The sequence below is a fragment of the Centruroides vittatus genome, unplaced genomic scaffold (genome assembly GCF_030686945.1).
Source record: "Centruroides vittatus isolate TY-2023 unplaced genomic scaffold, ASM3068694v2 contig_744, whole genome shotgun sequence".
Classification (NCBI taxonomy): domain Eukaryota; kingdom Metazoa; phylum Arthropoda; class Arachnida; order Scorpiones; family Buthidae; genus Centruroides; species Centruroides vittatus.
The window spans coordinates 90,617-117,532 of record NW_027122480.1 but is presented as its reverse complement, the minus strand read 5'-3'; the positions used below and the strand labels follow the sequence as shown (position 1 = coordinate 117,532).

Below are 26,916 nucleotides of genomic sequence, written 5' to 3'. Positions count from 1 at the left end.
CCTTGTTTTGCTTTTTCACTCCTTTCAAAATTTGGGTCATTCCTGACTGATCATCGATTTCAGTTATCATTATCAAACTTTTACTAAGGAAATCTGTAGCAAGTTCTTTGTATTCAGAATCACTATTTTCCAGTTCTACATGAATTCCTTGTTCTTTCAGTTCTTGAAGGTCGTCGTTGGTAAGGCTCTCACCAGAAACCTGCAGTAACTCCTCAATATCCTGCTCATCTACATCTCCTAGTCCTGCTGTATCAATTAGGTTGAGTTTGATCAACCCAACCTAATTTCATAAGAGTCAGGGCCTTCATCACAAAAAATAAACTTTACATTTCTGCATGCATGTGTTTGTGTGTTATTTAGCATATAAATACAGTGATAGGCTTTTCTCGTTAGGAATTCTTGGATACCTTCAGCCATAACTTCTTCCACACTTCGTTCATGCATTTATCAGTTAATTCTTGCCAAGCGAAGGCGATATTTCCTATGGCATCCATGATGTTATATTTTTTCAAAATTGCACAAAACAAACATAGATTTAAGAGAAGTACAGTGTTACGATGAATTGCCACTTTTTGCTGATTGGTTTGTGTTTGGAAATAAATCTTATTATTTACAAGTCAATGAAATGCCACAAGAATTTGAATCAGTGTAAGTTTTAAGCTTGTTTTTTTTAAGGCTTTGAGCAGATTGCATTATATTGAATCAGAATTAATTGAGGAAGCACTAAACAAGGTTTTACTGTATTTCACAATTTATATCAGTATTTTTAAAATTCAAATTATTTCATGTATTGTGAAATTCTTATAACATTTTTTACACATTTTATACCATTTTTTAATATTCTCTATGTTTTGATTAAAAAAAATGTTCAAAACTTTTTGAAAGGTAACTTTGATTATTTGAACCTAGTAAAATTATTTTATAACAATTTAAACCTATATTTTAAACATTAGAGAGACTTGATTAGGAATCTTATCATTGTTATAGGTTAAAAAGCAATCAAATAATATTTATGGAAAGCATAAAATGGTAAGAATTGAAGACATTAAGTTAACATTTTATATAAGGGTTTTTTATATGTTATGAAAGAGAATTAGTTTAAATTTTCTAATACTTAAATTATAAAATATTATGTATATAATGATTTACTTATGATATGCAAATTATGTTTATTTTATGCAATTAATTTTATTTTTGAATTACATTTTATAAGCCATTCTGTTATGTAAATTGTGAAGATATATATATTTTTTGAAAATTACTTATTTTTAATTTATATATATTACATTATTAATTATTTATTTATTTCATTAGTTGGATCCTGTTAAATCAACAAGTTTATATTATATTTAAAAAATGTTTAAGTTTACTTATAATTCATTTTTAGAATGAAGATTGTGACTCTTGTAAAAGTAATGCCAAAGATAATGACCCCATTTGTGCCCAGATATCTTCAGTACAGTCAATTTCAGAAAGCGAACATGAAAACATTTTGCCTTTAATGTTCGACATATCACAATTTTCTTCAGATTGCAATACTGATAAATTATTTAATAGAGATTTGGAGACTCCAAATTATAATTCATTTAGTTCAGATTCATGTACGTTATTTTATGAATTAATGTTTTTTCCACTGTTTAAACATTGACTTAAAAAATTACATTTGTGAATTTAGGTGAAGTTCCCTCAAAATTATCACAATGCAAAAGAGCTTGGATGGTAGATAATGCATGTGCAGAAATAACTAGTGCTGAATTAGACTTGAAATTTGAAAATGAAATTTTTAAAAATCAAGAGGCTTGTAATTTTGAACGTAGAAGAAGTTCTAATGAATTATATGTTGTTGATGAAAAGGAAGAATATGAGAATACTGAACATCAAATGCTAAATGAAGATTTAATTAAAAAAATTGTTAATCATATCATTACAATGGATCCAAGGTAAGAAATAAATTATGATTTTGTATCTGAATTTTTGTTTCAATCAAAATAGATTAGGAAAATAATCCATACTGTTTGCTGCAGGGAACGTTTTCAGGATTGAACACATTCAAAATTTATGAATCACTTATTTTGAGTTTTTATTTATATTCATTATGTACAATATGTACAGTGAATAATTATCCTATACTTAGAACATTTCATATTCTTTACTTAAATATAAATAATTATTTTACAATAACTATTATAAATATTTCATTTATCTGACATTCATACATTTGCATGTATTGATAGATATACATAATTAATATATATATATAAAATTACGTCTGAATATTTTTCAAGAAATTAAAATTCTTGAAAAAGTCTCCTTAAGCAATTTGTTGTGAAACTTTAACTCTAGTCATAGTAAAGAGTTGCCTCCAATTCATTCTTGTATACACTGTCACTGTGCTGTTAATGTTAAATAGTTGTTCTGTTGAAGGGTGGTAACAAGCAAGCCACTTTGTAGTTGACATTCAACATTTCCTGTTGTTTGAAATCTAATCCAAGTTTGGATATGATGCTTTGTGGCACATACAATTCTAGACACATCAGTCTGTGATTGATCTACTAAATAATTCTTTTTTTCATAAAATCAGCTTTATGGTATTATCACTATTTATGACATACAGTAAAACAGTAACAAACTGTCCTTGATGGTTAGACTATAAAAAAAACAATATCATGCTTCTGCTATATTTATGGAGACTACATATTTTGCATAAACTTGAGCTTTTTATTGAAATATTTGACTACATTCGGAATATTTTTATTGCCTGGAAATGTTTACAATAATTTTTTTATTGTTCATTTTGTTTATTGTTTGCTTAGGCATAATTGTCTAATTTATTGCCAATTTTTTGGATATTTTTCAATATAAACAAATTAATAATTAACAGTTTACAAAATTAAAGACAACTGTAATTCTAGGAAACAAAATACTCTTCTTAAGGTATTGGGCATAATTGAAAACTCTGCTGCTGATGATGCACCACATGATTCTTCTTTGAAAGAACTTCAACAAGATTCTAATCATCAAAATGACATATCAACTCAGTCTTCCATGGCAGGAGTAAGAGAAAGGCGTCCTTTTCAATCTGCTAATTTTAAAAAGCAGGTAACTATGTTGACTTTTTACTGTTTGATAAAATGTTTTGTATTAATTTATATTACAGACATTTACAAAACTTACATAATGAGTAAATATAGTTATCTATGTTTGGTATTATTTAAGAAAATATTTTAAATATTTTTATATCATTAGTATTAATTATTTCTCTTTTATTATAATTTTAATGTTTATTTAACTAACAATCTGATTACTTTTTATTAATTAAAATTCATCCAACTTGTTAATAATTACTTTTGGCTATCATTGTTGTTGTTTTGTCTTTTTAAGATTCAAGAGTTCAAACAAGAGTTTTTTGAACACAATATTAAATTATTTATTATTATAGTAGTCATACAGTAAAAAAATGATCTATTTAGATTATCTAATTTTACAAAAAACTTTCTTTAGCAAATATTGAATTAGGATGTTAATTTTCAATATGTAACCTGCCAGACACTTATTTTTTAGGAATTATCACATCCACAGATTCTAAAAATACTACCTAGATGCATTTTGGAAATTACAATATTTTCCTCCCAATGGGCTTTCTTTCATACAAGCAAAACAAGGCACAAACACTTTTTCAATACTCTAGTAAATATATAATGAATACAATTAAATTTACAATTTACAATTACTAAAAATTTTTAAAATGTTTACCTCTCACAGTTTTTCAATATTTTCAATATTTTCTTATTTTTTAAAAAAACATTATTCTTTAAATTCTTCATATAATTAACTTAATTATTATATCAATTATTGCAGTACTTGTGTTCTTTTTCTTAACTATACATATCATCCACAGTCCTTGCTGTCAGTACCTTTATTTGTTATTTTTCACCTCTCACCAACACTCCAACTGCAACCAGAACATCTCTCCTCCTGCCTTTTATCAGCCTTATTCTTTAATTAATTAATTAATGAAGGTACTGGTCTGTCAAAAAAAAAAAACTTTTCAAATTTTCCCATATTTCAAAAGTATCTTTCTAACTCTAGAGTTGTGAACTTTTTAAAGTAATGTATTTTTTTATGCACCTGTCAATAGATTAAGGTAATTAAATATTGCCCAAATAAGTCTTTTGTACTGTATTAAATGTAAAGAAATCCATATCCATAGATTTTGCAATATTTATCTGCTTTACAGTAAAAAATAAAATAATTGGAAAACATGAGTTTTTCAATGTAAATTTTCTTTGAATAACGTTTTTTTTTAAAATGTAAAATTAAATAGAATAATTTAATAAAGTAAAAAATTGCATTACAAATACTAGTCATATCTTGCTCGCCATATCCAATCACCTGGAACAACCATTCTTCACTGCAGAGATGACCTTTCTTTGTAGGCTACAACTCTGCACAAATATGTAAAACAGTCTAAAATGTCCACAGGTGACAATCACTTTTACTTTATTAAATTGTGATTTCCACCAACCCTTTTTTACAAAAAAATGTTACATTTTTAGTTGTGTTGGGATTGTCACCTGTGGACATTTTAGACTGTTTTACATATTTGTGCAGAGTTGTAGCCTACAAAGAAAGATCATCTCTGCAGTGAAGAATGGTTGTTCCAGGTGATTGGATATGGCGAGCAAGCAAGATATGACTAGTATTTGTAATGCAATTTTTACTTTATTAAATTGTAATTTCCACCAGCCCTTTTTTACAATTAAATAGAATAATTTCCAAGAACTGCCTAAAATGTCCTCTGCAGATGCAGACACAATCGATTTTTTTTGGCAAACCATATCTCAAAAATGATGTAAAATTTGAAAAACAGAGAATTTTAAGCTTGCTTTTTAACCCTAGAATCCAGCTAGCTCTAAAATATTGTCATGGAGTTTCATTACACTCTCTATATAGGTAGTATTATTTAGATATTATTACATATTATTTAATATTTACATAAATAAATAAACAACATTAACAAACTTTAGGAATAAATATTTTCTATTTAATTTTTTATTATATAATTTTTTCTAATTTTATTGTATATTTTTTAATAGGATTTAAACATTCGAACAGATAATTCAAGTTTTCATAATTTGTCACAATCATCAACAGCAATTTCCATAACATTTGAATTGTTAAGCAATTATGGCCATCCGAAGAGAATTGGTTTAACAGAGGTTGAATTTTTGAATCCATTAGGTGATAGACTTGAAGCAAGTGTAGCAGGTTCAAGAGTGAATGATGTAGCAGGAGAATTATCTAATATTTTGAATGGAAGAACAAAGGTTTGAATAAAATCAGTTGTTATAAATCACTTGTATTTTATAATTTATAAAATTTGAATTGTAGTAAACTCCTGCTAATTCAGACTAATGTAGGATAAAGGTTGCTCAAGTTTGTGAAAGTCTGAGTTAGCAGGATGTTTTCTCCAACAACTTGGAAAACAAAAGTTGGATATACAGTACAGTAATTTATTGTGCTCAGTTCTATGTTATACTGCCAAATTTATTGTTACAGGGAATCAAAAAGTTTCACGACAGTATAGTATACAGAAATGTACAGTTTTTAGTAACTTACCACCTGAAGTAGTATAATGCATGGTATCACAAAGATTTATGAATATTGAAAACACTTGTTAATTATAATTTTTCTGCTGCAAAAAAATTTTAAATTATTGAACAATTTTTGGAAAAATTTGTCGGTTATGTGAAATTCCAGTTAATGGAGTTTACTGTGTTATGCGTAAATAATTACAGTGTATAATATTCAACAAGCAATAAAGTAAATGAAAATTAAGCTTTTTTTTTTAATCAAAATTCCATATTTTTATATATTTACATTCACTCATATAAAAAAAAATGTCTGAGTTATAATCATAAAAAGACACTTCATGCAAACAATCAAATAAAATAATTAACACAACAGTGTAGCAGCATTACAGTCTCGATTTATTAGCTTAATTAAGATGTACTTGCTAGTACTTTCGATGGCTTATAGCAGTGTTTCGCAACTGGTGTGCCGTCACAAGGTGAAAGGTGTGACATGAACTTTTACATATTCTATTAACTTTAAGTTTTATTTATATACTTTTATCACAGTTACTGTGTTTCTTATGCTTGTATTTCATTCTCAGCTGCAGCACTGATGAAATAAGATGATGTTTGTTTATTCTTTCTTATAAGCCAGACATTTTTTATGTATTCTAAGAAATTAAATTTAAAATAAATTTGCTCACAAGTGTTGATGTCTATTCATTAATAATAATAACAATAATAATAATAACACAGTTACATAAAGCAGTAACTCTAGCTAACTCGAATAACACACCATTAAATTTACACTCACAACATAGGGACATGACACAACATATAAAAAGCATAGACACTGTTAAGCAATTGTGGGCTGAAAAGGCACTCCATGGCAGGCATCCTTATGACCTGGCCCAGAATTTTATTGACAAAACTGCGTCAAACATCTGGTTAGCTCGGGGATGCCTCTTTGGGGATACAGGAAGGATTCATGATTCTCATACAGGATCAGGTCATAAATACTAAAAACTACAGAAAACACATACTCAAAGATACAACACTCACAAATGACACATGCAGAAAATGTCATATCATGCCAGAAACTATACAACACATCACTTCTGATTGCAAGCATCTTGGCACAGACAGATTATTTACACAGACATAATCAAGTAGCAAATATAATACACCAAGAGCTTGCAAAGAAACACAAATTAGTAGACATCCATGAACCATATTACAAATACATTCCACAGACAGTATTGGAAAACAACATGCACAAAATGTACTATGACAGAGCCATAATCACAGATAAAACAATTTACCACAACAGATCAGACATCACACTCATTGACAAACACAATAAAATCACATACATTATAGACATATCCATTCCAAACACTCACAATGTACAAAAGCACATTCACTGAAAAAATTAGTAAGTACACAGAACTCGCCCAGGAAATAAGGCATCTGTGGAGGATGGATAGGGTGCTTATTGTACCTATCGTTCTCTCCTCTACAGGTGTGATACCATGCACACTACACAAAAGCTTGGGCACATTACAATTAAATAGAAATACATACATAACACTACAGAGGGCCACTATATTGAATACATGTTATATTGTGAGGAAATTTCTGAATACAAACACGCACACTGATACACTTCTTTAATTTTTGTTTTGGTTACTATGCCTTGACTTTGGTCCGGCATAGTACACAACCACCGGTGTTAACTGAGTATATCTCACATAACCCAACGTAATAATAATAATAATAATAGGTTAGTGGCATTAGGTAATTCTATTAACAGGATCATATCATACTTTTATGAGAAGAATAACATTTTGGCATTTTGGTGTGCTGCGTTGAGTCATGTCAAGTCATGGGTGTGCCGCAAGTAGAAAATGGTTGCAGAATACCTCAGGCAAAAAAGAAATCAAATGCAATTAATTTTCAAACATTTAATTATAGAACAAACTTTTTCAAATTATCCAAGGCATGTGGTTGGAATACAGAACAATCTGAAATTAAATTAAAATATTTTTGAAGAATTATAGAAGTTTTTAGTAATTGACATCATATTTTCCAAAAAACCTTAAAAAGCAATTTAGTAAGATGTATGTGGTTGTGATACACATGTGAATACAAAATTACAAATTAAATTGTTTGAATAAGGTTACTCATACTAGCAGGATTTCTATGGTTGGTGTATTGCAAGGTGTTACTGCAGATATATAGAGGTTCTCCATATAAATAACTCTTTGATCATTACATTGCTTAATTAATTTGGTGTGTCCAAAGCAATAGATAATCCTGGTTTAGTACCCTTTTAGATAACTCAGTTGCTGGTCTGTTGTTTTTAATATCATCTTGATGATCCAGGATTCAGTATCACAACTTTGTGGTTAAAGCAAAATCCTCAACTTTGGTTCTTACTAAAGTGTCGTAAGAATGGACTCATCCCCAAGTGCATTAGTTTTAAGTATGACTTGTTTCCAGTAAATGTTCGAACCCTTGACTTGAATGGAATGAAGTCTCCTAGCAAAATTAATTAAGTGCAAATAGAAAGCAATTGCAAAAGAAGAAAAAAGGATGTACTGTACCTGACCCACCTCTTCATCAAACTGTATCAACAACTGGATAAAATAAGATATATAGCTAACAAAAAATCACATGAAGTAAGGAAAAATTTGAATAATAAAATTTATTGGTTACAGAAAACATCCTGGTGAATACAAAGCAGAACTACAGAGGTTCCATATTATAACTTCATAAATGCAAAGGTACCAGAGAATGTTCATCATATATTATTATGAGGGCCAAAGCATATACCCACTCTGAAAGTTGGATTATTCTCAACTCATTCCACCTGCCATGGCTGCTATAAAGAACACCTGTCTGGAATTACAACCAAAATTGGAGCTGTCTGTGATAACTAGCATAGCATTGCAACGATGTTTGAAGACCAAGAAATTGAACATACAAACTGCTCATATGGTAAAATTGTTTCTCTGAAATAATCATTTAAATCTGTTAGTTGCAGATAAAGATAAAAGATTTGTCCTATCTAGAGCAAATGAATTTCTAGAGCAGTCTGTTGTATCAAAAGAGGACTTGATGGTGACTATACTAAGGAAGACATGTAAGGTCATAGCACTCCCAGGGGTGGTAGCTTCATTAATAGGGCCTCTCAATCTGCCAATGAATGTTTCTTGCCCAAAATTGTTCTTCAAGGTAAAGACACATAAACCTGCATGGCCTTTAAGACTGTTGGTTAATAAACACTCTCACTCCACATACTTCCTAGAGACAGCACTAGTGAAACAAATTGCAGCTTTAATTTCACCCTCTGACTTTGTAACCACAGTCACATTGGACACTAAATTAGTCATCTCCGCTAAGTTAAAGAATCTTCCCACTTGCTTGTACTGTACCTCTTGTATAAAATTAATGTGGTTTCCTTATACCATTGGTGCCACATTTTAATGCCATCATGCTTGTAAATGCACTGCTACTTAGCTCTGGATATCCAGTGTTACAAGTGTTACATTTGCAAGAGACTTTCTTTCTCATCACAGAAAACAATTATTTTCAATTCAATGATAATATATACAGACAGACTCAGGGAATGCCAATGAGTTCCCCTCTCACCCATTTTGGCAGAGCTCATCATGAGGAATGTAGAATATAGTATTTTCAACACTCCTTTGACTGTGTGCTATCCAATCCTGTATTTATGATACGTAGATGATATCTTGCTTGTGTGGGATGGCTTTGCGGATGAATTAGACAGCTTTATTCATATGTTATCTTTTATATGTCCATCAACTTTACTGTGAAATATTATTACGAATTTAGTCTCTGTAACCCAAAAAACTTTTGAAGGACTAATCTCACAGCAATATGGTTGGCAAATTGATTTTATTTAGAACTACATCATATGCATTTTGGGTTGGTCTAATTTGTTCCAACCCCTCTTCAGTGCTAAGACAAATAAACAAAACTTTTTTGGAACATGACATCAATGTATGACAATAACTAGTTTAGAAAACACTTTAAATAATTCATGTCATGTTCTAACATTTCTGCCTTCTTCGTAACTTCCATCAACCTGTTGTCCATTTTCTATTTTTTATTGTGAAAGAAGAACTAAAATGCTAAAATCTCCTTTTTAGATCTGGAAATACGTAGATTATCTGAACTGCTATTTTCTGTATAACAAAAACAATAGGGTGCCACATATTATCCCAGCAACTGCATTCCAGCCTTTACACTTTGTAAATTCTGCAATTACTTTTCATTTGCAGTGCACTCCTTCTCCCATCTACCCAGACATTAGTGAACAAAGAATTTGAACAGCTTATTAATAGGGCAGTGCACAATGCTGGTTATTCTTCTTCCAGGTTTTGTTATCTCTATAACCAGGTCAAAAACAAGTTGTTTCTGCAGTCTTTTCTCTGCAACAAGGAGGAACTGAGGATAGTACAACCCCAAATACTGTTTTTGGGCTCAATATCGCTGAGAATAGCATGTCTTTTTAGAAAGCATGGCTTTAGTTTGCTTATAGCCCCCCAACCTACACCACAAAGAATATTAAGTAATGATAGAGAGACACTCACATTAAATGAAAAATTGGGGTCTACAAAATTCTGTTACAACATGTACTCTCAGGGGAGGAAATTAATTACATTGGGGCTACTACTATAATGCTACAGTGAAACATTAAGATGATATTAAAAACAACAGACAAGCAACTGAGTTATCTAAAAGGGTACTAGATCAGAATTATCTATTGCTTTGGACACACACCAAATTACTTAATCAGTGCAATGATCAAAGAGAGTTATTTATATGGGAGAACCTCTCTATACATCTGCAGTAACATTGTGCAATACACCGACCATAGAAATCCTGCAAGTGTGGGTAACCTTATTTTTCTTCTTCTTCAAGTTAATTTAATATGGAGATTATAGCCTTTGCGGCTCTTTCTCCGACCGACGTTGCCAGTTGCTAAGCGAAACGGCTAGTGAGGCTAATGTAGCGCTCCAGCGCTGCCACATGTTGACTAGGAGTGATGGAGGCTGGCGGCCAGTAGATGGGTGTCAGCGTGCGCACCAGAGACATGTTTAGGGTCATCATGTTGCCTAGGTCCTTGAGGGCTATAGTGTATTTGGGCAATGTAGCCAGTAATGAAGTGTAGTTTCTGCTGCACCACATGGGGGCACCCCAGAGAGTCGTGTAGGTGCCGTGAGTAAAGGAAAGCATGTAACAGGGCCATCTCGGTCCGGAGCCGGGCCAAAAGCGTCTCCGTGTGGCAAGACGACGCACAACTGTACCTCCAGGGGGCGAAAGGGCGTAGGTGGTCCCGGCCTTTGTTGCGGAGCACTGTTGACCAGGAATCTGTCAGGGTGCCGATTGTGGTGTCTTGCAAAGCCTGGGTGAAGTCGCATGGCATGAGGGGTTTCCAGATGGAGCCACAGAGCGGGTTGCGGTGGGCCGCTTTGTAGGCCGCCTCGTTGATCAGGATGTTAGTATGGCCCGGTGTCTAACTGATGACGATGGGCGTCGTGTGGGCGCTGACCATAGCCGCAAGATTGATGATGATAGGTGGTGATGAGAACGAGACGTTGGCCATGGCCTGGATTACCGAGCGGCTGTCAGAGAAGATTACGGTGGGTCTGGCAATCGGGGCGCTGATGTGGATTGCGCGCAGGATACCCTGGGCTTCTGCCCCGAAGACACTGCAGTAATTGTGCAGGGACCAGGCCTCTGTTTTGTTTGTGTTTGAGAAGACCACGCCAATGGCAGTCCGAGTACTGGACTTGGATGCGTCCACGCCTAGACAGAACCACTTATTCAAACAATTTAATTTGTAATTTTGTATTCACATGTGTATCACAACCACATACATCTTACTAAATTGCCTTTTAAGGTTTTTTGGAAAATATGATGTCAATTACTAAAAACTAATATAATTCTTCAAAAATATTTTAATTTAATTTCAGTTTGTTCTGTATTCCAACCACATGCCTTGGATAATTTGAAAATGTTTGTTCAATAATTGAACGTTTCGAAATTAATTGCATTTGATTTTTTTTTTTGCCTGAGGATGGTGGCTATAAGCCATTGAAACTACTAGTGAGTACGTCTTAATTATGCCAATAAATCATGATTGTAATGCTGCTACACTGTTGTGTTAATTATTTTATTGTCTTTATGAGTTATATATTTAGGTAATAAATAAGTTTTTTTTAATGTATATGTTTTTAACATTTTGAAGTAGATTAAATTAAAAGATTTAATATAAATACAACATAATTTTAATCTTTCAATGTAACTTTATTGTATTTACTGGTGTGGTAATGATGATAATTTATTTCTGGAATAGTCCTGTTATTTTCTGAACAGTATTAATGCCCATGTCACTCATCTATTTTTGTTTATATTACCCATATTAACAATAATAATCTCTAGATTAGTGAAATTATGTTTACTGAGATTGTTAATGCTTCATCTGTAATCAACTATAAGTACTATTGTTATTATAATACCATATTTATTGAATGTAAGTTGCACTTTTTTAAGTTTTAGTATCTCTGAAAATAGGATATCTCTTAGATACAGTAATCCCTCAATTTTTTTTGACTTTGGTTATTGTTGGTTTTGGTTTTCATCAATTTTTTCTGTGAAAAATTTGTCTCAGTTTTCGTCAGTTGCCTTGGATTTCTTCAGCATGCCCATGTGACCTCATGGCTAATTTTGCAAAAACAAAGGGACTCGTGCGTTTTTTGCTCAGTATGGTGTTGTTTCTCGTGAGAGCATTACCCCATGTGCCTAGCTAAAATTCTATTGCTTTCCTTTTAGCTCCATTATGGGATCAAAGAAAGTTTCCAGAGTCAGCAGCTCTTTGAATGCCATGTTAAATATTAATTTATTCTTTATATTAGTCTTTTATATTCATTTTATATTGATTTCTTATTGTTTTTAGTATTAAACACTATATTTATTCTCTATAAAATGTGTTTTTAGTATGTATTTTGAAGTGTCTAGAACGACACTAGTATTTACATTGATTTATATGGAAATAATTGCCTCAGTTTTTCTCAGTTTCGGATTTTGCTGATTGTTTATGGACGGATTATTGACGAAAATTGAGATATCACTGTATTGTCATGATTAGCATCCTCTAGATTCGATGTAATACTTCATAGTTACTGCTAGTGCCAAATGTCTTATTTCTCTACTAATTCCATTTTATCACTTTAATGATTTTATTAGACCAACGTTTGTAATAATAAATGTTTAAGAGGTCAACTTAGTTTATTCTTGTTAATCTGTTACAGTAACAACATAAGTACTTAGATGAAAATTCCAGAAAAAGTTATGTAACACTCTTACAAAATGATGCATTTCAAATGTTTCAAACAGCACTGAGGATGATTGCTTATGGAAAGATGTGAGCATTGAATCTAATGTTGATTCAGAAATGCAAACACAGAAAATGAAGAGATTTCTGACTTCTATACAATGGAAGACAGTGATATATAACTTCACTACGTAATGAATACTAATAAAATTTATCTCAACTCACTTCTGTTGAAATACATTTGTTTGGAGTTTTTTTTTTCTTGTTGGGATACCAGCTATATTCCCAATTAGAAAATTCTTGGAAATTCTGTAATCTTGCATCTACCTATGTACAAGGTGTGGCTAGAAAATAATGGCTAGACTGGAGCTGGAACTTTAAATCTTGAGTAGTATACTCACTTTAGTTGTGTTCCCCTTTATTGTATGATCCTTCTGTTTCTCCACAGCACTACATTTGCAACTTTCACTTATCATAACAGTGCTGCAGGTCATCATCTGTAAGGCTATGCAGAAACTCTGTCGTTTTTTCTTGATAGCAAAAACTGAATCAAAATGATGTTCCTTCAGAGCAGACTTGACAAAGTCACACAGAGCTAGGTCAGGCAAGTACAGTGGGTGTTCAAGTAGTGTGACTACCTTCTTGGTCGAAAACTACTTCACTGACATAGCAGAATGCGTTGGTGCATTGTCCTGATGGAGGATGAAATTATTTTGCCACAATGTTGCCACTTTCTTCTGATTCTTTCTTGCTAAAATTCCAGAACTTCTTTGTAGTACTATTGTTCACAATTTGTTCCATTTTCCTCGGTTTTTGATGTGCTGGGCCATCCAGAATGTTCATCGTCTTTCACATCCTCTTGGTCCTCAGAAAATCTGTGCCATTTGAACTCATGTGCACAACAAAAACACGCATCTCCATATACCTTAGGTGCAAAGTTTCGGTGGCAGTTTTTTTTCAATTTCACCAAAACTTTTAGGTTGATACTGCTCCTCTTTCAAACTGGCCATTTTTTTTATGTGCACTAACAACACGTCCACTTGCAGCAGGCACTCATAGCAATCTAATAGCAGTAGCAAGTTGAGACTCGCCGTGCTTGTTCTAACTTGTTCAAGGTTGTTTACCCATTCACTCACTTCAGCCCACTTGTGATTTTCTAGCCACACCATGTATAGGAACGGTACTGTTAATTCAACAATCCAAAACTATGATTTAATTATGCTTATTTTGGTTGATTACATACACAACTATATGCATTTCAGGCCGACTTACATTTTATGGCTCTTCTCGAGTAACTAAAATTAAGAGCTAGGTACAAAATTAATTAAACATAAAAATGATAATAAAATTGAATATAATAGTATCTTACTTTGTAATGAATCAACTGTTTTGTTAAAAATGAAAGGACACAAGCATGACATGGAACATATTTTTCCTTTGCTGTATCCATCTGTATCATTTGCTGTATGTATTGGAGAAATATGTTCTATGTCATGTTTGCATCCTTTCCTTTTCAAGATGGTTGATTCAATACAAAGTAAGAAACTATTATATTCAGTTTTATTATCATTTTTATGTTTAATTATTTTTGTACTTATCAGTAACTAAAATTAAGAACTAGATATGAGGGGTAAGTTGGCCTGAAATGCATATAGTTTTGTATGTAATCAACTAAAATAAGCATAATTAAATCATAGTTTTGGATCATTGAATTACTGATAGTGTTCCTATACACCTGTAGACACAGGATTACAGATTTCCTAAGAATTTTCTAATTTCTAGAGTTATGTATTTTCTCAAAAGAAAAAAATTCTGTAGGTGAGCATATACAAATTAAGGTGCATCTTAGATTTGATTGAATTAACATATCAACCTGTTAGAAACTTTTTATTACAGTGAGAACAGAACATAAATTAATAAATGGAAACTTAGAAATTAAACTAAGTAGAAATTGGCTTTAAACATTTTTTACAATATTGTAAATTTTATATTAATATTGAAATAAGTTTTATAATTATAAGTAATTTTATACATAAAATGAATAGAATTAAAATTTTAATTTTAATTAGAAACTTTTTTGTAGTAATTTATTTCATTAATTTATATTAATTTTATTTATAGATAACAAATCAGGATGATATGTGGAGCTGTGAATTCCCAGAAAAGTCTTTCATATCACTTGTATTTACTATACATTTACCTTTAACAAATCAAAAAAATACAAATAATTCGTATGTTTCTGCTATAAGAATATGGAATTATAATAAAGATGTAAAGGTAATCTCATTTTAATAATTATATATTAAAACAATACATAGTAAACAGTGCATATGAAAAAATGTGTAGTAGGGAATCACTTATATATAGTATGTAGTAGTATGTATTTCCAAATGAATTTTTTGGATACTTTTATAGCATCCAAAAAGTTCATTTGCAATTGATTATAAATAAGTTCTATAAAGATCACTAAAAAATATATAGAATATACCTAAAAATATATATATAAATAAATTAAAAGATGAAGAAAAAATAGTAAAATAGTTTATTTTAATATACACTCAAACCTGTTTTTGTGCAGTGGATAGGGACTGCATAAAAGAAAACGCATTAAAAAAAATCGCACAAAACTTCACGAGTAGCTATAAAAAATAGTTTTCGCAACACAAGTAAAAAGTAATTGTTTTTATGCAATGAATAGGGACCGCATAAAAAAAGTCTCACATAGAAAATACACTCAAACCTGTTTTTGTGCGGTCTTTTTTTGTGTGATTTTTTTATTTGTCCAAGAGTGGAAAACGCTACCGACATGGCGTCGACGTTTACGTCATTTCCAGCAAACTTTTCCATTTGGCCGACGATGCTGACATTCCAACACATCAAACTTTTCCTCCAGCCGGGAATATCTGTGTCTGACTGAAACGACGAATTTCTCGAGACCGGAAAGAGCGAGATTTAAACTCGTAAAGCTTTCTACTGTGATATTTATAACTGTCAGATTTGTCGGAACTACAAAACAATCACGACGAAACTACAAAACAATTACAATGAAACTAAGGGAAGTTATTATTAACTGCACAAATAAAAATTGCACAAAAAAAGACCACACAAATAAAAAATCGCACGAAAAAAGACCACACAAAAACAGGTTTGAGTGTACTACATGATCATAAAAGTTGGTATGTCACTGAAAAGTGTGTGGCATTCTGACATTATGATCATGTGATTTTTTTCCCTCTTGTATGAAAAATAGAATATAATAGGCTTAGCTTCATGATTATAATTTCTCCTTGTCATTTGTGATCATGTATGTACTTGTATCGTTTTTGTAAATCACATTGTATATATTTGAAATCTAAGAACAGTTGGATTGTGTAATTTTCAATATTATTAGTTTTTTTTTGAGCTAGAGACCTTTTTACTTTAAAGACAAAACACATTATCAATAGACAAATTTTATTTGTTTTGTTTATATGGGAGATAGTTTTTAGATGTAGAACAAAAAGACATTATAGAATACTTTAAGAAGTGTTTTCTGATTTTTTCCCCCTGTTTTTTTGAATAAGCTTCTGAGAAGGGAGAAGAGTTACCTTTGAGATTATTTAAAAAACCTATCTATATTTATTATAACATTTCAAAAAATTTGAATATGTGTAAATATTCTTGTTTGTTCAATATGATTTGAATAACATAGTATAATTGAGTGAGAAATAATGGCAACACACAATATATAAAAGTTGATTTAAACGATGTTTGAATCAACATTCACTTAAGTTTATATTTATAGATCATTTGTATAGATACAAGTAAAATGAATAACTTTGATTCAAATTTCTAGAAGCTAATGAATTTCATTATCATATTAATTTTTGATAAAGTTATTATCTTAACTATTTGGTTTTGGATATTCTATGGGAAGTATAGAACTATAAAACTTGGAACTTCATTTCTTCCTCTGATTTTAACTACTCATAAATTGCTGAACTCTCTGACTGGCTTGGACCAAATTTTGCATAGTTCCTCTCTGCCACCCTGTGGGAAACTATGCTACCTTATAATGAAGACAACTCAACCCTCTCCTTGAGTTCTTGCATTCTTTGCTAGGGCAGTATAACTATTCTTTAAATTATCTTCAAATAAACTTGTTGGGCCGCAATTTGAAAAAATTTACTCATCAGTCGCACACTGCGCTGAATAAACAATAACTTCACACAAAAACCAAGAACGGTGCGTTATCACATATAATTATGATTTTCACAAACGTTTTCGAACATAAAAGTTCTTCGTCAGGTGAAAAAACGGACAACTTATAAAAAACGTTTGATGGAACAGTTTTCGAAAGAGCTGTGCGCAAGATTCGAAATGTTACTCGTGCGGATGTTGTCATCGCTGCGCATGGGCGGAAGTGGAAACTTTCCTGTAATGTCATCCGTCATATATGAGCATTTGCCATGCGACGGATAACGATAACTCCTCTTTGCTGTTAATACATTTTTTATCCCGGGCGGTTTTGTGTATGTGTACTGCCTCCATCCATCTCAAATGGTGTATAAGGGGTGTGGTGTGGATGATCCTGGCCTTGTCAAACCTTGGCTGAATATCCGGTTTTGTGGCGTAACGTGCCAAAGCGGTTGTACATCTTTGGTGACGGATGTCTGCTTTATGCTCTTTAATTCTCGCTACTAGCGATCTTTTAGTGGAGCCGATGTACCATAAGTCTTCGTCACACCTGTGGTCTTTCAGCGGGATGGCATACACTCCAGATAGCTTGTCTTGGTTGGGGGGATCTTTGGCATTCCGTAGCAGCTGATATATATTCGGGCATCTTTTATAGGTGATGCTGACTTGTTTCTTCTTGGCAACCTCCAAATATAGCTTCCTTAAATATGGATTGTAGGTGAGCGGAATGTTGTCTTTATGATCTGTTGTTACTTGCTCATGCTGGTTGGTTTGCGTTGACAGTTTGTAATTCCTGATGAAGGTGGATGAAGAACAATGGAATCACGCTCGTCAGGGCCAACAAGGCGAAAACTATGGTACTGATGAAACAGCATACTTATAACCAGTTATTAATGGAGTACATCAATCTTACCCAGTGTGAAAAGGTAGATACTAACACAGTAGAAAGACTACATGCAAGGCTGAAGAGGTTCTCCAACACTAAATTGGCTAAGAGGTTGGCAATTAAGAACATTGTAATGGACTCGCCTGACACACCCAGGCTATTCGGTTTCGCCAAAACACATAAACAAGACCAACAGATTCACCCGGTAGTTGATAAAGTAAGAGCACCAACACATAAATTAGAGGAATTCATGCACCGTCTGATCGCTCCACACTTAGAAGACTACCAGTTCACCGTAACCAATAGTCAATGCCTCATAGAGCTCCTCAAGCAGATTGACACCCCCCCGCAATTTATTACGGTGCTTGACTTTAAGTCATTATATCCGTCTTCTACCACCAGCATTTTGTGCCATCCGAGATCTACTATTTAAAATAGCCACTGATGCTAATCTCCACCAGCAAATATTAGAGATGGCCCACCTGCTATGCTACAACTCATTCTTTCAATTTAGAGGTATGGTCTACAAACAAGGAAAGAGTGTACCAATGGGGAGCCCGGTAGCAGGAGATTTGTGCGAGCTGGTAATACGGCAACTCGAAGAGAAAATCCTTCCTAACCACCTCCACAACATACAGCTCTATAAGAGATACGTGGATGACATACTCATCTTGTGGAAGAGCAAGCCAGACATAGCGGCATTCGTTGACTCATTTAATAACAACAGCTACGGCGTAACTCTGGGCCTGAAACAGGCGAATGACACACATGTTCATTTTCTTGATGTTAGTATCATGGTTAAAGGAACCTCCATCCTCACAGAAGTGTACAGGAAACCGCTTGCAGACCAAATGTACATCCCCATAAGCTCTTGTGACCCCATACTGTACAAACTAGCAGCATTCAACACCTTAGTCAAACGGGCGTACACCCATTCTTCAACAAGACACGCTCTGCAAAAAGAGATTAACATGTTACGCAGTATTGCTCAAAGCCATGGGTACTACAACCTTATAAGTAAATTAACCAAAAAATGGAGGAATTACCAACTGTCAACTCAAACCAACCAGCATGAGCAAGTAACAACAGATCATAAAGACAACATTCCGCTCACCTACAATCCATATTTAAGGAAGCTATATTTGGAGGTTGTCAAGAAGAAACAAGTCAGCATCACCTATAAAAGATGCCCGAATATATATCAGCTGCTACGGAATGCCAAAGATCCCCCCAACCAAGACAAGCTATCTGGAGTGTATGCCATCCCGCTGAAAGACCACAGGTGTGACGAAGACTTATGGTACATCGGCTCCACTAAAAGATCGCTAGTAGCGAGAATTAAAGAGCATAAAGCAGACATCTGTCACCAAAGATGTACAACCGCTTTGGCACGTTACGCCACGAGAACCGGATATTCAGCCAAGGTTTGACGAGGCCAGGATCATCCACACCACACCCCTTATACACCATTTGAGATGGATGGAGGCAGTACACATACACAAAACTGCCCGGGATAAAAAATGTATTAACAGCAAAGAGGAGTTATCGTTATCCGTCGCATGGCAAATGCTCATATATGACGGATGACATTACAGGAAAGTTTCCACTTCCGCCCATGCGCAGCGATGACAACATCCGCACGAGTAACATTTCGAATCTTGCGCACAGCTCTTTCGAAAACTGTTCCATCAAACGTTTTTTATAAGTTGTCCGTTTTTTCACCTGATGAAGAATTTTTATGTTCGAAAACGTTTGTGAAAATCGTAATTATATGTGATAACGCACCGTTCTTGGTTTTTGTGTGAAGTTATTGTTTAATTTGAAAAAAATTGTACACCTATAATTACCATTGTCATCTGTCCATCTGTCTTTCCTTAATCTCAAGAATGGAATTAGAAAGATGAAATATGAGACCAGATATGGAAACCTTATGGCAGGAGACCTCAATTAACTATAAACGAACTTCTATTGCAAACCAGAAGTCATGTTATTTCAATTCAAAACTTTTTCCCTGAAAGCAGTTAATATATGATCAGCATGAGTCTATTGTTAAAGGAAAAGTATGATGTACAGGGCAAAACACTACAGTCTAATTTGAGGTAAAGAGCATATATTTTATATTAAATAAATTAAAAATTGTAGCCCAACATTGTGACAATGTCACAATAAATAAATGTTCATTTACCTTTTGGAAGAAAATTGCATGAACCAAAATGAAATAGTGATTTTTATCACAATTCAACAAAATTATTTCTCTTAAGCTTTGTTTTTATTTAAATTTTACATCATAATATAATTGACAATTATCAGATTTTCTAATAGTCTTCTTAACCTCCTGTTTGAGTGCCAGGAAAGATGAGCAAGCGTCTTTGCTAGCTGTTTTTAAATAATCGTCTCTTTGGATGTTAGAGTTGCTATTTATTAGTAAAAATAATTAATATGAAAAATAATTTCTATGTGTAGGAATAACAATAACTAATTTCTTAACAGGAACTAAATGTTGGTGTTCAAAGAGCAAAAATAATCATTGGAGATACTGTAATATTTGATGGTGAATTTCAGCAGGGATGTGGGAATGAATCATATGATTATAGTCAGACTATATATTTAGATCCTTCAATACAATATGCATCTCGGTGTGGATTCTTACATAAATCAAAACATAAAGATAATACAAGGAATTCTGGAAAGAATGTAACATTAGAATATGGTTCTGAGGGCATCATTAAAACAAAAGATAATTTAAAAGGTAAGTTGTAAATTCTTATGATAAATTCAGTTATAAAATTTTAATTAGTTTATTTAATCTAATTAATTATTTGTTATGACTGTCATTGTTTCAAATTTAATACTATTACTTTCAAATGTATATGATTTTGAAAATATCTGTTTTATAAATTTCAATTCAGATATTTGCATAAAAACAAATATTATTTTTAAAGAAATTTGACAACAAAGACAACTATTCAACAAAGTTTTTTATTTTCAAAGAAATTAGATTGAATGTTATTTTTGTGTTATCTTTAACAAATGAGAAATACACTTTCAGTATCTGTTTTATATTTATTATTTGACTTGACTCCTTAATTGTTTCCATTTTGTTATATTACTTTACAGATTTCTGTAATATATATATTTCTTAAATGGCTGACAATTTACTCATTAAAATGTATGTAGAAAAGACTAAAATCTTAATTATCACCATGTCCAATCACTAGGAACAATAGTCTTCTATTGTACTTCCAGAAACTATATAATTTTAAGGGTTGGCTTGTCACCTGCGAACCTTTTCTAAATTGTTTTGCATAATTTTGCAAAGACATAATCTCTAATAAAGCAATGGAATGCACTGCAATGGAAGACTTTGTTCCTGATAATTGGACAGGGCAAAAAATTAAGACATTTTAGTCTTTCCTACATATTTTATAACTATAATATATTGTTGTTGTTCTAAAGTTATGGAATTGCAAATATTAATACTTAATAGAAGTAATTTATGACTGATATTTATATACTTTTTATAAACATTTATCCATGATCTTAATTGTAGTTAAAATTATGGATAAATAAATTAAAATTATAGTAAATAAATTATAATTAAATACAACATTTTTTTCTATAAATTATAAATTTTATTTTTAACTATGTGTTAAATTTTAGATGAAACAAATTCTCTTGAATGGTTGAGCAGTTCACCATCGTTAGACATATCAAGAATGAATTCTCGGTCTTCAAGGAGGCAAGTGCATTTTAGAATTTTAGTTAGTTTTATATTAATTTTTGTAAGTATTTTTTAAAAATATACATTAAATTATGCATAAAAATTTTTATATTTATGTAATAAATTTTCCATACAGTCAAACCTGTTTTTATGCGGTGGATAGGGACCACATTAAAAAAAACGCATTAAAAAAAATTGCTTGAAACGTCACGAGTGGCTATAAAAAATAGTTTTCGCAACACAATTTAAAAAATATTTTTTTTTATGCAGTCAATAGGGACCGCATAAAAAAAGTCTCACATGGAAAATAACTCAAAACCGTACGAAATAGAATTTATTGACAACAGATGTCAGCACTTGACTGCATCGTCTCGTCTATCGTCTGTTTTACATATTTTTGTCCAGGTGGTGTTTTTTTGACTTAAAAAACAAATTATTTCATTTTTCGCATATTCATGCAATAATATTACTATAATAAGTTCATTTATGCTATAATAAGTTTATTTAGCTATAATAAGTCAACGTGAGACATGACGAATCGCACAAGACTAGTCGTCAACTATACCGCACAAAAAAAAACGCACAAATTAAAAATTCGCATAAAAAAATCGCACAAAAAAAGACCGCATAAAAACAGGTTTGACTGTATATGTAGAAGAAAATATTTGTTATAAGAATGCTGTTTTTTTTAGTGAAAAAGTTGTATAATCATTTATATTTGTCATCTGAACAATTATTTTTTTAAAATGTTAATGAATAAAAATGAAAATATTTTTATTTTAACACATGTTAGTTTGTAACACTTCACGTGATCACACCTTTTTTTTATATCAACTATTTATACTCATATAATAATGAATGATGATTTATGGGTCCTGGAATTCATGGTATATAGTACTTTTTGAGGATAGCTTTCTAAGTAATTTCATATGTCTTGGAATGATTTTTAAATTTAGAAAAATAACTAAATAACAATAAGTAAAATCTTATTTTTAAATTAATATTTTGAAAATTCAGATAAATAAAGTTATAAGTTATTTACATTCAGATATTAGGCAATTGATGATTGTTGTTGATAATTTGTTATGTAATATAAATAACAAGTAAAGCATATAAATTAATGCTAATATTTAATGTTTGTAATAATGTATATTTTGATAATACAATTACTCACGTTAATACAATGTTCATTGTATTTTATTTTATAATTAAACTTACTACTAATTTGCATATAAATTTTTAATTAGCAAATTTTAATTTTTTGAACATTTTTATAAATTATTTAAGAAATTTGTGAAAAATTAAAGTTAATTCCTAAAATTTAATTGTATTAAGCAATTTTAAAAAAAATTTAGTAGCTAGCTATGAAAACAATAAAAAATATATTAGCATATCAGGTTGACTTTAACTCATAGAATAATGATTTGTGCTGTAATATTTGAAAGTGTATTATAATAATTTTTTATAGCATAATTACTCATTGATTATTGATGATATTCTAAATTTTATAATTATTCTACATGCACAAATGTGTCAAATTGAACAATTATATCTATAATTTTATACATCTAACCATTTTATTGGATTAGAAATTATCTATTAATTCTGATGATTTATCTTAATTTCTATTAATAATTAATCCTTTTATAAAATGTAATCAAGGAAGACCAAGCATTTTGTTTACTCAACCCCAGCTTATTTTTATTTTTCGTTTTATCATTTTTAATTTCTGTTGCAATTCTTTGTATATATCCAGTTTTAAAATTTAGTTTGATTTGACTAAATTAAACTAAATTTTAAAATTATCTTAAATCTTAATAATCTAAAATTAGTTTTGGATTAATTATGCTTTATATTTTTACCATAATTATTATTTTATATTTGTTAATTTATTTTTTTATTGACTAAATGAAATTTAAATGTTTGATTACATTGTCTAACTAATTCAATATTTTTACTTCTTGTATCTAAAAAACTGTATAAACAGAACTTGATAATATTTTTCCCTTAAGTGTTTCTCACATTTTGATTACAAAACAGTTAATAGAAACAGATGAAAACAAATATTCTGACATTAAAACTTTTGATGCCCATAAGTTGTTCAATATACCTCTTTTATTCTTTCTATAACTTTTTTTGAAATAAAATCAGTTTTAAATCATTATGAATCTTATAGTAATCTCATATCTTAGTTTTAGTTTTTATATAATGGTACTGATGGTAAAAAAACTAATTGTTTGAATTAAATTGCTTAGTGAGAAGACTACAGATAAACAATCTAGAGAAAGATCTGTATCATCAAGCTATCTTGAAGAAGGAAAAATTGCTGTACATAACATTAAAAGGTTTGTTACTGTAATTTTAATATAAAATATGGTACTCAAAATTCTTCCAAATAAACTTTTTCAATAAGCTAGTCAAATAGGTCATTATAAAATTCAAAGGTATAAATTATCCATTTGTACAAATTGTATTTAAAAATCTTCAAAATGAAATTTTGTTACTGGTAATTACAAAATAAAAATTAACTGACTTAACTATAATCATAATAGTGGAAAATGACAAATTATTTCTGTACAGAATCAATTCAAATATAAGAAAATTAATAAATTAAAAGTTATAAGATATGAAAAATTCACAACTTCATATACAATAGTCATATAGTTCTTGATATGTTAGTGTAAACAAACACACAAATTTTTTTCTTAGCATTATCAAATTTTTTATTGTCACACAGCATTGAGAACAATGTTAAATTTCATTTAATAGTGTCACTTGTAGTTTCTGACGAAAGTAAAATTTCTGGGAAATTCCAGGTCTTATCTAGAAAATTCTTTTACTTTTAGTTTAATTTCCATCTCCATAAGGTCATATGATTTTTTTTCTATTAGACAATTACAAACATGTATTTAAAAAAATAATAATGTACAAAAATCAAATAGTAATTGCAGGGGGCAACTTTTTGAAGGTTTTGTTTTGTATATGTATAAAAAAAATTTCTATACTGAAAGCATTCATGAATAGGAACTTGCATGAATAACAGGTCACTATTTACAGGTTCTTCTCATCTCCAAATCTTATTTCTCAACTTATTTCTGTGGAGTTTTATTGTGAGTTATTATATTCCAACAATGCTAACTAATTTGAAAGATCACACACAGATAGTTAGTTGTTTGTGAAACTGTTTAACATTTACTATAAAATATTTAATTCAAGATCACCTTGATTGTACAGTATATGGCACATTTATTGAATTTATTAATGTATTAAAAAGAGTTGCTCTTTATGTTGATATAGAATTCATTTTTATACATTTATAGAAAAACTTTGATAATCATTTATATTTTTATGACATCCTATTGAAATAATGAGATTTAAAATACAAGATATAACTATTTATTATAAATAACCTTGTATAATAGTGTTTTTTTATTCTATTGATTTCTCTTAGTTTAATTTAAATCTTTCATAATTATTATGTTTATAATTACAGTACTCATTGTTTAATTGGACAATTCAAATTAGAGAACATACCCATTACATTGGATGAATTGCCCACATAGATAGTCAATGTACCAACAGAGGATGATTAATTTTATTTGCATTCAAGAAGTCACACTAAAAATATTAACATTGACATAATGCTATGGAAATTTGATGATAAAAAAAGGAGACAAATGCAATTAGTTTAAAATCATTCTTGTTTCTTATTTTCTACATTATTTTATATTTTATTTTTTTAATGTTCTCTGTTTAGTTTTTAAGTTCCATTAAAATTATTTTTTTAGTACTTTAAGAATGATTAAGACTGTTTATATTTTAATAAATAAATGTGTTTTTCCTTAAAATACTTTACAACAGGTTTATTTTGTTTTACTACAATAATTTTAAAAAATTTTATAGACAAAGAATATTGCTGTAGATATACAAAATTTTTCATTTTCTAGTTAAAAATATATCAATAGGTGCTTAAAAACATTAGATTTCACTTAAAATTTTCAATGGAACCTAAGATTTCCAGTAAAGCCATCCTTCTATAGTTGTCTAACTGTCATTGCATTGAATACACATTATAGAAATAATATCAATAAAAAAAAAGTCAATAAAATAGAAAATATCATAATAATTCATACTGTTTTTAATACAGTTTTTTTTAAATAAAAGTTAATGTTTGCTCGTGTTCATATCGTGTTGTATCATAATGGATTTAAGTTATTTCAAATTTTAAATAAATAAACAAAATTTAATAAATTACAGGGAAACGTGATTATTAATGTTGTGGGAAAACACCCAATAATTGAACACAATAAATGAAAAGAATAACATATGGGAGATAAGAGATTGATGCCAAGAATGTTCTAAAATTATGATTAGAACTTTAAATATGAAAAATTATGCTAAATATTTATTTATGTATATACAGTAAGACCAGGGTCTTACTGTATATACATAAATAAATATCTAACGTAACATAATCTGCTTAATGTGGGGATGTGTTCCTAGATGACAAAGAGTTAAACGAGGTCATTTTAACATGGAGTAAATAGGGAAAGGGGAAACATGCGACAAAAAATAAACAGATAAACATAAATAAAATAAACAAATAAAATTTACTTTAATTTTAGTTTATTTTTATATTAATTTGCATAATAATATATGTCAAATAACACATAACCATATGCACACAGAAATGTAAAGTTCATTTTTTGTGATGAAGGTTCTGACTTTTCTTATTTTTTGCAATAAAGTCGTGTAGTTTCATTTGTCACTTTTTTCTTTCTTTAAGTAAATGTCGGTAGCAGAAGATTGCATTCAAAATGCCTTGTTTTGCTTTTGTAGTCCTTTCAAAATTTGGATCATTCACAACAATTTGATCAACAATTTTGGTTATTATTATCAAACTTTTAGTAAGGAAATTTGTAGCAAGTTCTTTGTTTTCAGAATCATTATTTTCCAGTTCTACATGAATTCCTTGTTCTGCCAGTTCTTGAAGGTTGTTGTTGGTAAGGCTCTCACCAGAAACCTGCAGTAACTCCTCAATATCCTGCTCATCTACATCTCCTAGTCCTGCTGTATCGATTAGGTTTACCAAACTCAACCTAACTATACAATGATAGGCTCTTCTCGTGATAGGCTCAAATTCTTGGATACCTTCAGCCATAACTTCTTTCACACATTTATCAGTTAATTC

General features: G+C 30.6%; 1 protein-coding gene across 7 annotated transcripts in view; it reads left to right on the top strand.

Moving 5' to 3' along the window:
* LOC136981130 (katanin-interacting protein-like) overlaps nt 1–26,916 on the top strand; it is a 96,690-nt gene that overhangs the window by 33,348 nt on the left and 36,426 nt on the right. For 3 of the 7 annotated variants that reach the window (XM_067277404.1, XM_067277402.1, XM_067277407.1), the window contains 9 exons: nt 988–1,029; nt 1,388–1,601; nt 1,676–1,940; nt 2,913–3,099; nt 5,097–5,327; nt 15,064–15,219; nt 20,495–20,753; nt 21,665–21,747; nt 23,985–24,070. In XM_067277404.1, coding sequence (XP_067133505.1) covers nt 988–1,029; nt 1,388–1,601; nt 1,676–1,940; nt 2,913–3,099; nt 5,097–5,327; nt 15,064–15,219; nt 20,495–20,753; nt 21,665–21,747; nt 23,985–24,070 — 1,523 coding nt within the window. Of the gene's footprint in view, nt 1–987; nt 1,030–1,387; nt 1,602–1,675; nt 1,941–2,912; nt 3,100–5,096; nt 5,328–15,063; nt 15,220–20,494; nt 20,754–21,664; nt 21,748–23,980; nt 24,071–26,916 lie in introns of all 7 variants that reach the window. The other 4 variants (XM_067277406.1, XM_067277405.1, XM_067277408.1 and 1 more) reach the window with 2 other exon arrangements.